Source organism: Python bivittatus, unplaced genomic scaffold (assembly GCF_059951505.1).
Source record: "Python bivittatus isolate LINGU-HERP-01145 unplaced genomic scaffold, Pbiv_v1 ctg000070_np1212, whole genome shotgun sequence".
NCBI lineage: Eukaryota > Metazoa > Chordata > Lepidosauria > Squamata > Pythonidae > Python > Python bivittatus.
Window position 1 is genome coordinate 29,676,410 of NW_028277034.1, and position 16,100 is coordinate 29,692,509.

The 16,100-nt window shown below is 38.0% G+C and overlaps 1 protein-coding gene across 2 annotated transcripts in view; it reads right to left on the reverse strand.

Annotated features, from left to right (window-relative positions):
* Window positions 1-2,923: 2,923 nt before the first annotated feature.
* JADE1 (jade family PHD finger 1) overlaps window positions 2,924-16,100 on the reverse strand; it is a 93,239-nt gene continuing 80,062 nt past the window's right edge. For both annotated transcript variants that reach the window (XM_088132854.1, XM_088132855.1), the window contains 2 exons: window positions 10,135-10,252; window positions 2,924-5,822 (listed from right to left, as the gene is read on the reverse strand). In XM_088132854.1, coding sequence (XP_087988980.1) covers window positions 4,924-5,822; window positions 10,135-10,252 — 1,017 coding nt within the window. In that variant the 3' untranslated portion in view covers window positions 2,924-4,923. The remainder of the gene's footprint in view (window positions 5,823-10,134; window positions 10,253-16,100) is intronic.

Here is a 16,100-nt window from a genome sequence, read left to right on the forward strand (position 1 = left end):
CTTTGGTGTACAAAATCATGTATGGCAAAAGATAGTGGACAGGGAAGAGTTTTTCTCCTCCCAAAACATTAGGAGCAGGAGTTACAGAGTAAATAGATTGGAAGCTGATTTAGAACAAAGGAGAGCACTTCACACAGTGAGCAGTCTTTACACCTGCAAAACTTCTTGCAAGATATAGTCAAGGCTACTAAGCGGGATAAATTTACGTGGATATTGGATAAAATCATGGAAGACAGATCTAGCCAAAGATATTCGTCTTTAAGACTTGGTTTTATTTCCAGGCTAGGAATGGTATGCTTCCAAATACCAGTTACTAGAGGAATCAACAGTAAGAGAGAATGTCTCTACCTCCTATTTGCCAAGATCCCCAGAGGCATCTTGTTGGCCACTGTGAAAACAAAGTGCTGGAATAAAATGGGCCTTGGCCTAATCCAGCAAGGTTGGGTGTTGTTTTTATAAATACGTTTCTGCTATCTTCTCACCTCCATTCTCATCTTGTAAATAGCAACATGGATGGAACCAGCACCTTCTGTCTCATTTGTTAATCCTGGAGGATTTTAAAAAACAAAACCTTGTATTGCAATATAGAAAACAACAAACCAATCATGACACTTCAACAGTGTAGCTTGAGATATCCCTATGTTTTGCTCCAAGCTGTTAAGGATTTTAAGTCTGGAATACTGAGGGAGGAGTGTTTTGAGTTATCTGCATTCAGGAGCAACAGATGAATGGGGGGGATATATCATTTGATCTTCTAGGAATAATCTCCACGTGCAGCATTACAGACTGTTATCCACAGAAAACTATTAAGTTATCTAACTTAATAAAACCTACACATTACTTAGGCATTCGGTTAAAGACCACTAGGTTAATCTCAAGATTTCCTGAGTTCACAGAAACAAAGCATATTACGAAAGACATCAGTCATTTTGTGAATGTCATCATAACCCATGAATCATTCAATATTACTCCAGAAGGGAGATGGGGAATGAGACAGATGGAAGGAATGGCATGCTGCTCAGAGCAGTTAGATAAGCTAAGAAAAAAAAAAAGGAGAATAAAAAAACAGAAAAAGGGAAATCCTCAATAGCGGTTTGGAGCCCAAAAAGAGAGGAAAAAGTATTATATATGCTGTCATTCCACTAAGGCTTATATTAGGAAACTGAGATACAACTGAAGATGAGAAATGCATAGCTGATTAATTTGAGTTAACCTGAGTATTTGCTGAGATTTACTGGAGGTAGCTAGAATCTTGTGGAATGAATAACACAGACATCAGACTAGAACACTGAAGTGTATTGCAAAATGTACAGCATTTATTCACATACAGACAAAGGCACAATTCTACTAAATATTTTAACAAAAAATACAGCCATCTTCAACTAGGTCTTTATAAATACTTCAAAAAGGGGAGGAAAATAAATACAGGATTGGGCCATGTAATATAAAATAGTCATCTCTACATATACTTTGTTTCTGATTTCTATTTGTTTTATCATCATGCACCTGTTTTCAAATTGGAGCAAAATGGACACCAAAGCTAGGCACATAGTGAAAAATCCTCTGTACAAGGTTTTACAAATGTAATAAGTTTTTTTTCCCAAATTACTTAAAATAATCAAGATTTTGTACATATGAGACATACATCATCTCTCATTTGTTTAGACTGGTGTATATGGGTGTCCAGAATCAGACAGCATTCCAGTCAATATTACTAAAATGTTTATTACCCTATTATTTCAATGTAGTACACCAAGTATAATCAGAGATTTCTTGGGCAATCTGCATAAGGAAAAGTTGGAGCCTAACAAGAAATCTCCATTGTTTTCTTATCAATGAAATGAATGTAGTGGTAGTAATATTACAGTTTTATTTATAATTCTTCATGTACTGAGTGTTAAATATGGTATGAAACAGCTGGTCATACTGATTTTTCCCTACTTCTGTAGTTGGAAGATGGGGGTAGGGGGAAAGCACTATTTTTCTTCTTTTTCCTATTCATTTTTGGTTCAGCATTAATCAAAACATCAGAAAGCTTATTAACCTAAACACGGTGGGGAGTAAAACAGATAAGGCATTCTTTCTGCACAAATGCTAACATTCCTAATAGTGCAAATGTAATCTGATACCTCTTTCAAAATTGATCATAATGTCGAATGTTTATTTAACATCAAATTTATTCCTTCTATGGCTTGATGAAAAACTCCCTATTGGGCAGGTTAACCAATATTATTTTACTTAAACCTCACCTGAAACACTTATTATATTGAAAAATGAATAATCACATCCCTCTTATATTTAACAAGAACATGCCTGCTTTTAAAGCAGCAAACCTTGCTATATACCTGCAATATATGGGTAGTTTAATCAAAAGCAACAAAGTTGTATAAATATCTTACTTCTTTCCAATAGCTTTCTATAATGGCATCTATATGTTTAGAATTTAAAGTCTTAACCTGCTTGTTAATTCTATCCATCCTGACTCAAAGGCTATGCGTGGACTACACTAAGAATACAGAGCTCTCTGTAGGAAGGGATGGGGAATGTTCTGTTCTTTCAATTTTGAAGAATTTCCTTGACAATGAAGCAAGCTGCAAAAAACCCTGCCTATATAAAGTTATGTTAAAGCACTGGAACCCCAGTGTACTAATAGCAACTACTGGAACTAGAGCTATTATATACACACAGAGCCTAAATTCAGAAAAATTGTTCGATGATCTGAGGAAACATGAACATCTTCGCAACCCCCTCACCCTTCATGCACAAGTCCCGTTTCAGTTTCCCATTCAGTTCTAACCATAGCATCCTGGGACATCTGAATTTGATAGGCCGAGTTAAAAATTACCTTTTAAACCATAATAAGGCTATATTTCTGATTTTAATCTGGAAGCCAATAACTCACCGATCAAAGTATGATTAGCACTAAGCTAGATACTGAAAGTGGAGCCAAAAGGTTAAGTGAGGGGGGGAAAAAGTGAATTTGTAGCTCATTTTCAAATCATGGAGTTTTGTTTTAGGATTATCACCACTGCTTCAGAAGCAAATGGGGACATGTTCTGATACATGTTCCCAAGTTACAGAATCACTGGATTAGTAATTTAGAATTCATGGGATCACATACAATATTTCTCTATCCAGAAATTAGGACTGTAAGAAAAATGTACTTTGTAAACCTCCTCAAATATAATGTATTATTGATGATCAGTGACTTGCATAGCAAGATGAAAGAGTAGCACTCTAGTTCTCAGCTGAAACCTCTGGAAGACTTGAGTCAAATTGCAAGGTTCCAACATTTGTTTCAAATATAGTAAGTAAAAGCTAATGCTGATGGACTGAGAGGAGGGTTGCCTATTCCAAAACAAAACAAAATACCTACTGCTCTTTAAATGTCTTGAAACTTCATTATTTCTGATTTTGTTTATATCCAAGTTGAGTCCCAAAAGTTATAATTGTCTAAAACTATCTGTTGGGTCTTAAAAATGCACTCTGCTGAGTGCACAAAATAGGCTCCTAATAATCTGTTCACTTATTATTGCTGATGGCTTTTTCTCTCTAGTTATTGCAGTTTTTTTTAATGATGTAATCAAAACACAAGTTCCTCCTTTGTCAAATCTAATCCATATCATGAAGTCTTGTTGTTAAATTGGCTTAAATGTAAAGCACTACTCACATCTTATTGCCTTACCATTTTATTCAAAAAATATACATATATATTTATTACATCCTTCTTCTTGTATTTAAAGTAACCCTTATGTGTTAGAAACTTGCATATCCCAACACATATTATTAGTGCATATTAAGAAAGGCTGATGACTACTGCCTTTGGAAATACAGTCATATCTTCATGGCAAACTTCAAACATTTGTCTGCCATTGCTTCTCCCAAGGGGTACCAAGAATTGTAGTCTGAGGAGATGCTGAGAATTTTTCTATTGCACAAATCCTCATCCATTACAGATTTACAATTTGCAGGGTGTGTGTGTGTGTGTAGGAGAAGCAAGACAGCCAACCCTATGTATGATTGCCACAGAGACACACTTGAGTCTCTCCCACTTGAATTGTCTTCGTATTTCACGTGGGCAGGTGCTAGCAGAATACAGCAAGCTTACAAACCTACCTTTCTTTCAAAACAAGATCAAGTACTTTAAGACATAGATACCCCTTCCCTTAATTTGAGAGAACTAAATAATTCTCCCCAATTCTCTGTCTGGGTCCCTTCAGAATAGCACTGTATGTATGCTGCAGTTACTTTTTTATTCCTGGGCAGCTCAGTTCTACCTCTTAAGGTATCTAGTAGTCATGCAAATTCTTCTTACCTGCTTGATAAGTTTTGTGTCTAAAAACTTTTGGGCTTACAAAGGTTTCAGCTGCCAAGATTCCCCTGAATACTATTACAGCAAAAACTGCAGACTAGGATTTAGTCCAAGCACAGCCTGAGGAAAGTGACCATTTAGATTAGGATAAGCAGTGCAGAGTGGTCATAACCACCAAAATTTAATTCATTACTCTCTTATGTATTAACAGCTTGTGCTTTTCAGGGACAGGAAAAGAAAAACTTCAGTGCTATCTGCCTAAACTAGGGTCTCCCCACGCAACCCGGTTAACTGTTATCCTTATTTTTAAAATGAGTGTTCAGCATATTAATCAATTGGAAAACAAGATTATTTTCTCAGATTTGAGACCATTCCAAATAAAGAATATTCACACCTCACAGTCATGAGAATGGTGGAGGAAATACTCCTAGTCAAGTGCACGTAAACATCTTTCTACAGCCCAGCGAATATATGTTCATTCTTGGTAGATCGTGTAGTCATATTTTAAGACTCTCTTTATTCCACCAATAAATAGAACAGAGTGGCTACTTTTTTATATCCAGGCTGGAGCTTCACTGGTTCCAGTGCTGCTGTTCTGTATCACTGTCCAGTCAGGAGGCAAGGATACTTCTCCTAATAATGTCTGTCCTTCTAGAGATAGTGCTATTTGACCCCAGCCTTTGCTGCCTGCATTTCTTCTCAGCCATCTCAGTTTCTGAATCGCTCATTTCTGCATCCGGGGCATACCCATCATTCTCACTGTCCATCTTTAAGTTGCTTTTTGCTTTGTCTTTAGGAGAAACGTGTCCAAGGCCCGAGTAAGAGAAATTAGAGTTTTGGCGGCATGCCTCCTCCTGCCCCTCTCCCTGCTGTTGCCTTTCTCCTTTCTTTGGAATTCGGAATCCTCCCCAATTTTTCACAGGGCTTCTGGGTGTTGTAGGCACTTTAACTGGAGTTGGGTTATAATTTATTCTGAAGAAGGATCCATTGCATTTAGGCACCATATCCCTCCGGATTCCGGGCACTGATCTGCCACTTGGGTGATTCACAGCCCTTTTGTTTTCTAGCTGCCTCTGAAACAATTCATTTGATTTCAGGGGCTTGTGGTTGTGTCTGGGGGGTTTCTCCTTCAGTCCTACCTTTATCGTGTCACAATGAGCATGATTGTCTCTTTTCCTGTGGTCTTCCGTTACAATCCCGTTCTTCTGCTGTGCTGCTCCAAGTTGTGCTTCTGCAAAGTTTTTTTCAAAACTGAAAAAGCTACCAGAAGATGCAAGCCCCTCTTTTTGACTGGGCTGCTTGAGCAATGGTTTGTCATTGTGCCCAGAATTTCTCCTCATTTGCTCTCTCTTCTCTGTTTTTTTCAGTGAATGATTCAATGACATGCCCATTTGTTTTCGGAAGAAAGCCGAATGCCATTTCAAATCCTCTATCTTAGGTGCATCTGGGCCCAAGGGTGAGCTGTTGAAGAGCACCAAATTTTCCATAGAGGAGAAAGAGGAAGGTATACCTAGAAAGACACAAACAAACGTATTAAACATGTTCTAAAGTTACCCACCCAACATTACCTTTAGTAAAAGCTTCAGTTAGTTGCACTAAATTCTTACTGAAAGGAATGGGATTTAATCCATTACTAATTTCTCCCACTGATTTTAATAGGACTTAAGTTCAGTTAACTTAGTACAGCTGCAACTCTTTCTTTACTTATACAGTGGGGCAAAAAAGTATTTAGTCAGCCACCAATTGTGCAAGTTCTCCCACTTAAAAAGATGAGAGAGGCCTGTAATTTTCATCATAGGTATACTTCAACTATGAGAGACAAAATGGGGAAAAAAATCCAGAAAATCACATTGTCTGATTTTTAAAGAATTTATTTGCAAATCATGGTGGAAAATAAGTATTTGGTCAATATCAAAAGTTCATCTCAATGCTTTGTTATATGTCCTTTGTTGGCAATGACAGAGGTCAAACGTTTTCTGTAAGTCTTCACAAGGTTTTCACACACTGTTGCTGGTATTTTGGCCCATTCCTCCATGCAGATCTCCTCTAGAGCAGTGATGTTTTGGGGCTGTCGCTGGGCAACACGGACTTTCAACTCCCTCCAAAGGTTTCCCATGGGGTTGAGATCTGGAGACTGGCTAGGCCACCCCAGGACCTTGAAATGCTTCTTACGAACCCACTCCTTCGTTGCCCGGGTGGTGTGTTTGGGATCATTGTCATGCTGAAAGACACAGCCACCTTTCATCTTCAATGCCCTTGCTGATGATGGAAGGAGGTGTTCACTCAAAATCTCACAATACATGGCCCCTTTCATTCTTTCCTTTACACGGATCAGTCGTCCTGGTCCCTTTGCAGAAAAACAGCCCCAAAGCATGATGTTTCCAACCCCATGCTTCACAGTAGGTATGGTGTTCTTTGGATGCAACTCAGCATTCTCTCTCCTCCAAACACGACGAGTTGAGTTTAGACCAAAACGTTCTACTTTGGTTTCATCTGACCATATGACATTCTCCCAATCCTCTTCTGGATCATCCAAATGCTCTCTAGCAAACTTCAGACGGGCCCAGACATATACTGGCTTAAGCAGGGGGACACACCTGGCACTGCAGGATTTGAGTCCCTGGCAGCATAGTGTGTTACTGATTGTAGCCTTTGTTACTTTGGTCCCAGCTCTCTGCAGGTCATTCACTAGATCCCCCTGTGTGGTTCTGGGATTTTTCCTCACCGTTCTTGTGATCATTTTGACCCCACGGGGTGAGATCATGCATGGAGCCCCAGACTGAGGGAGATTATCAGTGGTATTGTATGTCTTCCATTTTCTAATTATTGCTCCCACAGTTGATTTCTTCACACCCAGCTGCTTGCCTATTGCAGATTCAGTCTTCCCAGCCTGGTGCAGGTCTACAATTTTGTTTCTGGTGTCCTTCAACAGCTCTTTGGTCTTGGCCATAGTGGAGTTTGGAGTGTGACTGTTTGAGGTTGTGGACAGGGGTCTTTTATACTGATAACAAGGTCATACAGGTGCCATTACTACAGGTAATGAGTGGAGGACAGAGGAGCCTCTTAAAGAAGTAGTTACAGGTCTGTGAGAGCCAGACATCTTGCTTGTTTGTAGGTGACCAAATACTTATTTTCCACCATGATTTGCAAATAAATTCTTTAAAAATCAGACAATGTGATTTTCTGGATTTTTTTTCCCATGGGTAAAGAAGTGGTAACACAGGATATTAATTTCACAACAAATTATATGTGGGGAATATAGTCACTTAACTGATATAAATAAGTTATATTAATGTTTAATATTTTCATTATTTTGGTTTTTAGTCATTTTTTGCTTTTTTTTTTAATAAAACAGAAACAAATCTGGACTAGCTTACCACTTTTAGTCCTTCCTGTACTTATATACAGTATTCCCTGCTAACAGTAATGATGGTATTGGTCAATTTTGGCACATTTTGGCCTGTGTGCCTCAAGTGTAACCAAAGCCCAATTTTATTCCAAGCACGCTCACACTGATCTATTTTAGGAACTCCAGATTGCCATGCATACTGTTACCCTTATCCCACTGACTAGGAAGTATATGCAATGTACTTACAAACATTTGGAAAGCATTTCTAACAGCAATATATGAAGGAAAGCAGCGTATGGACAAGGGAAAAGTAAGGATGGTTTGCAAAGACAGAAATATATGGAGAGTTATAGTGTGTGTGTGTGTACACATGCATGTATAAACTGGTTTTAGCTACGTTTCCTTTTTCATTTCATGCTTTTAATTTCTTTCGCTTACTACCTCTTACTCCATTTCTGCATTCTACATAAGAGGAATAGTATGATATGCATGCAGGTAAACATGCTTTTAAATAATCAGTTATAAAATAGAAAGTTTAGGCCAAAATTTATGTTAAGTATTGGAAGCTTCTTTCCATTTGCTTTTTAAAATTATTGTTACTTGCAATGTGTTTAACATCGGCTGAAATTCAGTCATTATTAAAATGACAGAATTTCATATCAAAGAGCATCAGATAATTTTATGTGTCAATATTTTCATTAACAGCAGGAATTTTACTCCTCTGGGAAAAAAACCCTACACCATGTTTCATACTTGCCTTGTAATATCAAGAGAAACTTAGATTACCAATTAACTGGCATGGGTAATATGGTGGAGATTTCATAAATGTCTGAATTAAACATGTAAGACAAGAAGCTGTCTGCCATTTCTGTAAAAAATATTAATCAGCCTAGTTACTGGATTTGGCGTCTCAGTCCAATTGCAATACTATGAAGTTGAGAGTAACATCCTTAAACTCAGTCCAATGAATCCAATCCTAATTCAAAGAAAATCAAATTTCCTTAAACTTAATTCATATTAAAAGTATACAGAATATGAAAGTAAGGAACTATCAAACAGAAGTTCTACTAGAAAGAGTATATTCTCCAAGTGGAAACAGCAAATGTTATATAACATTTAAAACATATCTAACCAAAAATGCTGATTTTCATTTTACTAATTTATTTAGCTTTTGAAATTTTGATGTGCCCTCAATAAAGTACAAGTGTTAATTTGGGAAAATTAAAGCAGGGAGAATTATAGAAGCTATTTATAGCATTCTCAGAAGATGTCCCATACACAGATTTGGCCAAACATGCTATATAAACACATGGTGTCATAATACATTGTGATTAACCTACTACATTCCTAAAAACCACAGAAGTAATTTAAGTTTTTAAAGTGCATCAATTTAACATTGCCTTGGCTTGGTCTACGGAACATAAATAAACTTTTCATAGCTTTATTAAGTTGTCACTTACCCTATAATGGGAAATGCTAAACCGAATTAAGACAAGTTTTATTAAGACACAAATATGAAAGAACTTAACAAGATTTAGAACCTTATTCAATGCTAGAGTAATAGGATGTAAGTAAGAGGGTTGAAGCATGGCCCTATCCTCTAGGTTTCTGATCTCCCTGTACTGACCTGGAAAAGGCGTTTACCTATTTCTACTCATGGTTAGTAAACTTTTTGCAATCAAGAATCCCGATAAAACAAAGTATACAGTTGTGTGGACTCTTTTAGTTATGTTCAAATGCATATGTATACAAATACTTGCAGGCCATCAAGTTCTCTGCAAATTTCTGGGTCTGGACCTATTCACTGCCAGCATGTAGTTTAGGACAGGTATCTCTCCAGGGTACATGATCCTTGACAGAAATAATTTTCCCAAATCCTGCTTTATATAGTGGAATTATACTAAATTAGAATTTGCTAAGTGGAGTAATTTTGTTGGATGGATGTGAGAATTTAGGAGTATTATGACTTTCAAAAGGAAGCAAAAATAGGAAATGAGGCTACAAGCAGCAAACTATCTAAACAGCCATAATAACGATATTTTTATAACTATTTGCTATGACCATAATTTAAGGGAGTTCTTTTCCAAGCATTTAAAAATATAAATCAATAAATTCCTTATAGTGCAGCAGAATAACCCATGCAATCTTTTTACAGTTGAGGACGATGGTCGAAAACTGGGTAGGGCCAAGATAAGAAGTAAATTTGTTTTAAGTAACGTAATTAAAATACTCAATTAAATTAATACCTAAAGACAATTAATCAAATCAAAACTTTCTTACAGTCATAGACTAGCATAAAGACAATTAATGTCATTACTTTACATACTTTTGTCCTTTTATATAAAATTAAGCTATATATTACAAGAAGGGGAACAAAACATGGGCATTACAGCATTAATTTTAATTCCAGATCACTAGGCAGTGTTTTTCCAATGTTATTCTCTGAAACATAACAGAAAATGACAAAACTTACCTGAAGCTCTTTCACGTTCTACAAGATTTGTATACAGATTGAATATCTGTTCCTGGACTTTGCAAACAGATCTTTTAATTTTTTCCCGTCGGGTCACCATGTAAGTGAGGTTCCGTACCTAGAAATATTGAAAACATTGCTAATATGAGGTTTGAGTAAAGGAAGTTTAAGATTATTTTGAAGTTGTTTGAAAAAAATAATGTATGACCAATCTGGAAACCTCTTTATAGAGAGAAAAACAAAAATCCTTAGAAAAAAGGATCCTTTATTAAAAGGATTAAAAAGTGAAATATTATAACTTGGAGAGAAAACCTTAAGACAGCATCAATGGCCTACTTCTAAAAATGGTATCTTATGGATTAGGTCTTTCCAGTCTGAAACAGGGCTTCACTCTCAATTGCACAGATGTCTAAAGTTACTCAATAGCTAAGAGAAAGCATAAACACAGATAAAACAGATCTATTTATTTTACTTTCTACATTTCAGTTTGAAGCTGTAACATGAAAAAAGCTCATCCTCAATTGTGCAGTATTCAGATTCAAAACCAGAAAACTGTTTTGGATCTGGCACTGGTGTGCTCACCTGCCTATCAACAGAACCTTAAAGAAACTGCACATTTTCCTTGTCTCACACTGTAACCAGCTGGCTCCAAGAAAATAGACATTTTTGTTCAGGAGTTAAAGAGTCCTCACAGGTACAATAAGCATGCATGCACCAGATCCAACACATCTTCTTCTGTGAATAATGCACACTTGTACAGTCAGCTTTCACACCAATTTATTAATTTATTTATAAATAAAATTTATACACCACCTATCTCACTATCAGTACAAAATTTCACCTTCAGACCACTACAAGGAAATTATCCAGCAGGGCTGAGCAATTATTATCAATGCTATCATAGTCACATTCATTCTAGTGGCTTGGTCACAGGAACCTCAGTGAAGGGGAGTGTCTTGTTTGAAAAAAAAATTTTTGAGGCATTAGGTTTTGGTCTTAATTCCAATTATTTTTTGGAGTGCAATCCCAAGCACACATCTCAAAACAACTCAGTCCCTCAGACTGAAAAAGAATGTCCAATTTTGCTTTAGAATTAAGAGTGATACACAATCCCACAGTATTTTGCAAAGGAATTAATGCATCTCTTCAATCTGGTATTTTAATAATTAGGGCATCCCAAATATTTATCAGTAGATTGCACATACCTCTTAGTTAACGAGATGCAGGCAACTGTTATGTTGGATTTTTTGGTAGTCTCTAGATTAGAAATCCTAGCTTGCACAGAATAGCAAGAACATGTCTAGTGAGGTCTGGTTGGACTTGTGGCACACTGGCCATAATGCACCAAAATTGACCTGTATTACCCTTAACCATTAGCAGGGAAGCTGCATGTTGCATGGGTACACTTAAGCCTAGTACCTAGTCTGCACTCTCTCTCTTATTAAAAATGTTATGTTAAAGCCTTGATTGATGGGTGGTGGAGTAACTACAAGGCCAATCTGGTGACAACCTGAGTATACAGAAGACTGCAACTTGAAATCTAACAGGAGTAAAAAGAAAAAAAAACATGTATTAACATATGACATGAAAGACAGAAAAATACTGTATATGCTTGTGAAACTAAGAAAAAGATAAGAATTTAAAAGATGCAAATAAAGATAGTCTGATCATGTGCAATGGATATGATGAATACATGTAGGAAAGTGAAGGTTTTAATGATGAATGACAGGGCTACCATGTACGTCAGAATGTACGAAGCTCTGCGTGTATCTGAAAGTAGAAATCCTTAGAATTGTGATAGCTGCATGTTGCACTGCAGTGAATGGTGATAATGGAAAAGCCATAGTTGGACATAATGTGAAGGACATTTCTGGTCATTAAAAGATGGGCACAACAAGAATGGGTTAACTCCACCTATGTTGCCTAGAAGATAGAAGTCTTCTTCCTATCCCAGGAATCCTCCCTTGAGTCACATGAACATCAACGGTGTGAGGTTCAACTACTTTACTGAATAATTTTACTGAGACAACAAAAAAACTTGCCACTCACAAAAACATGCAGGAAAATGGAATAATGATATACAGTGGGGCAAAAAAGTATTTAGTCAGTCACCAATTGTGCAGGTTCTCCCACTTAAAAAGATGAGAGAGGCCTGTAATTTTCATCATAGGTATACCTCAACTATGAGAGACAAAATGGGGGAAAAAATCCAGAAAATCACATTGTCTGATTTTTAAAGAATTTATTTGCAAATCATGGTGGAAAATAAGTATTTGGTCAATATCAAAAGTTCATCTCAATACTTTGTTATATATCCTTTGTTGGCAATGACAGAGGTCAAACGTTTTCTGTAAGTCTTCACAAGGTTTTCACACACTGTTGCTGGTATTTTGGCCCATTCCTCCATGCAGATCTCCTCTAGAGCAGTGATGTTTTGGGGCTGTCGCTGGGCAACACGGACTTTCAACTCCCTCCAAAGGTTTCCCATGGGGTTGAGATCTGGAGACTGGCTAGGCCACCCCAGGACCTTGAAATGCTTCTTACGAAGCCACTCCTTCGTTGCCCGGGCAGTGTGTTTGGGATCATTGTTATGCTGAAAGACCCAGCCACATTTCATCTTCAATGCCCTTGCTGATGGAAGGAGGTGTTCACTCAAAATCTCACAATACACGGCCCCATTCATTCTTTCCCTTACACGGATCAGTCGTCCTGGTCCCTTTGCAGAAAAACAGCCCAAAGCATGATGTTTCCACCCCCATGCTTCACAGTAGGTATGGTGTTCTTTGGATGCAACTCAGCATTCTCTCTCCTCCAAACACGACAAGTTGAGTTTAGACCAAAACATTCTACTTTGGTTTCATCTGACCATATGACATTCTCCCAATCCTCTTCTGGATCATCCAAATGCTCTCTAGCAAACTTCAGACAGGCCAGGACATGTACTGGCTTAAGCAGGGGGACACATCTGGCACTGCAGGATTTGAGTCCCTGGCAGCATAGTGTGTTACTGATGGTAGCCTTTGTTACTTTGGTCCCAGCTCTCTGCAGGTCATTCACTAGGTCCCCCCGTGTGGTTCTGGGATTTCTGCTCAACGTTCTTGTGATCATTTTGACCCCACGGGGTGAGAACCTGCGTGGAGCCCCAGATCAAGGGAGATTATCAGCGGTGTTGTATGTCTTCCATTTTCTAATTATTGCTCCCACAGTTGATTTCTTCACACCAAGCTGCTTGCCTATTGCAGATTCAGTCTTCCCAGCCTGGTGCAGGTCTACAATTTTGTTTCTGGTGTCCTTCAACAGCTCTTTGGTCTTGGGGTTTGGAATGTGACTGTTTGAGGTTGTGGACAGGTGTCTTTTATCCTGATAACAAGGTCAAACAGGTGCCATTACTACAGGTAACGAGTGGAGGACAGAGGAGCCTCTTAAAGAAGTAGTTACAGGTCTGTGAGAGCCAGACATCTTGCTTGTTTGTAGGTGACCAAATACTTACCTTCCACCTTGATTTGCAAATAAATTCTTTAAAAATCAGATAATGTGATTTTCTGGATTTTTTTTCTCATTTTGTCTCTCATAGTTGAGGTATACCTATGATGAAAATTACAGGCCTCTCTTATCTTCTTAAGTGGGAGAACTTGCACAATTGGTGGCTGACTAAATACTTTTTTGCCCCACTGTATAATAGTTAGCAAATACAGCAAAGTAGTTAATATTTTAACCCTTGGTTGCTTGAACTGTCTCTGAATCTATCCTCTTCCTACAGAGTGGGGCTGACAAATCTGTATTTCGGTGATACGTCCGTATCACCAAATGTGGGTAACAATAGAGGAAAAAGCTCCAGTCCTGATTTCCATTGCTGTGGCTTCATGATTAAGTTTAACATTCTATCCTTTCTACCTTCTGTTGAATCTATGAGTGGCTTTCATCCCTCTCTTGGGAAAACCAATTTAGAAATCAGGGCTACTATGGCTTGCTGATGCTAAGTATAGGTGGCTATTCCATGATCTGCTTAAGAGGAAGACAAGACTTGCTTACCATTGTGGAGGGTGCCCTGGTTTGGGCAGTTCCATCTACATTTTCCTAATAATATCTGTGAAGAACTCCAGAAATAGCATTCTAAGGTCCATGATGGAATCTGAAAGGAAATGTCTTGGCAGAGCCTTACGATCCATTGGGGGCATTGATTACAGTGTTGCTCAGACCTACCTTCCTGCAATGAACTGTCTATGATATAAAGTCATCATATGAATACTAATTTTCCTCTTGATCTGAATTCCAAGAGGAATGGACCTCCGATATATCATCTACTGCACTGTACTGGTCTAAGGCTGTAATAAACTAAAACTGAACATCTATTGCACTTCCTCATAGAATACTATTTCTCCTCATTACTTAGCACACTGAAGGCTAAGCATCCTGAGCCTGACGCACTCTTTTGGCACCTCACTCTCACTAGATCCTTGGTGTCCATCTCCTTTTTGCATCTCTTCTATTTCCACATTTTTATGTTCTTGTTCTCTTTTTTCTCTTCTCATGTAAGCATGAAAAGAATTACAAATAGATAATGTTCCGAGTCAGTATACTCTTGAATTCTGGATACAGCGTGAATCTGACCCTCCTCAGACTTCTGAGCCTTGCTGTATTTTGTTATGCCAGTTTGGATTTCCCTGTTCTATCCAGGCTCACTCCTATTTCTCTGATATGCCACCTCATCTGGTGATCCTCAATTTTATCATCATCATTCTAACTGTGGAGAAAAGGGAGATGTGTCTTGTGCATCTTTAGTATGGCTTAGAAGGTTTAAGTGCTGCTGTGCTGACTTTCTTGGCCTATACAACAATCCCAGCTCTTGAAGGGTCATTGTTGCTGGTTCTGTTCAGTGCTCCTCTAGCCGCCAGAAGATCATTACTACTGCCTGGTTTTCCAGAGTTTCCACATCATTTTCCACAAGGATTGCCACAGGTAGTTCAGACTGGGGTCTACTTTTTCAGGAGGTTCAGCCATTTAATGCTGGCATTGCTGTTCACCTTTTCTACTCACATCCAGATCTTCTGGAGGCCACTGCTGTCTGGTTCAGTCTGGTCTATGTAATTGGCCAGACCCCCTTCCCCAGTCTCCAATCTTCAGCAACCATATGATCTGTTTTTCTTGCATCGATCTGCTAAATAGGTGGTTGGCAGAGTTGCCCTACTTAATCATACTTGGTAGGAATGCTGCACTGGATGCTTCGCTCTATTCCCTAAGCTTCTTCTTCCTTCTCTTGGCTCTACAATGAGGTCAACAGAAAAGCCTGCTTCTCCAGTAGTCAGAACTAAAAACTGAAGACAGGTGTTTCCTCTGTGGGACAGTCTTAAGTCCTGACTTCTAGCTAGCTCAAGGTGACCTTTTCCTGTTGGATATAGGTGACTGAAAACTTGAGATGGGTTTAGGGAAAAATCATGCAATATTCTAAATGAATCAACCCAGGGAAAAACATCATTTTGCTAGGTAACATGAATGGCTGGGTTGGTACACAGTAAAAGACTACAGAAAAAGTGACTGGGTCATTCAGATACCCAAGAATGAATAAGAATGAAAAATATTTGGTGAATATGTGCTTTAAAAAATATGGTTATTTTTAATGCATGCTTTAAGTGTAAATCTATTTGTAAGTACACATGACAAAGGAATGAATATAATTCTAAAAGCAGAACTGATTTGATTGTTTATGATAAAAGACAGAGAATTAGCAAAGTGTAAAAGGATGATAGAGGCTCCGAATGAGGAACAGACTATTTTGGGGTACTGTCAACAGTGGCTCTTGGCAAAACAGACATGGGAGAAAGATTAAGAAATGAAAGTTGAGCGAAAATGGAATGAAGAGAAAATATGAGTCCTGTATAAAAAAGTACTAGAATACAAATTAATCTCAAAAAAGAATAAATGGAAAATAGATGTAAAGAAAGATAACGTGGAAGATGGTTGGAACA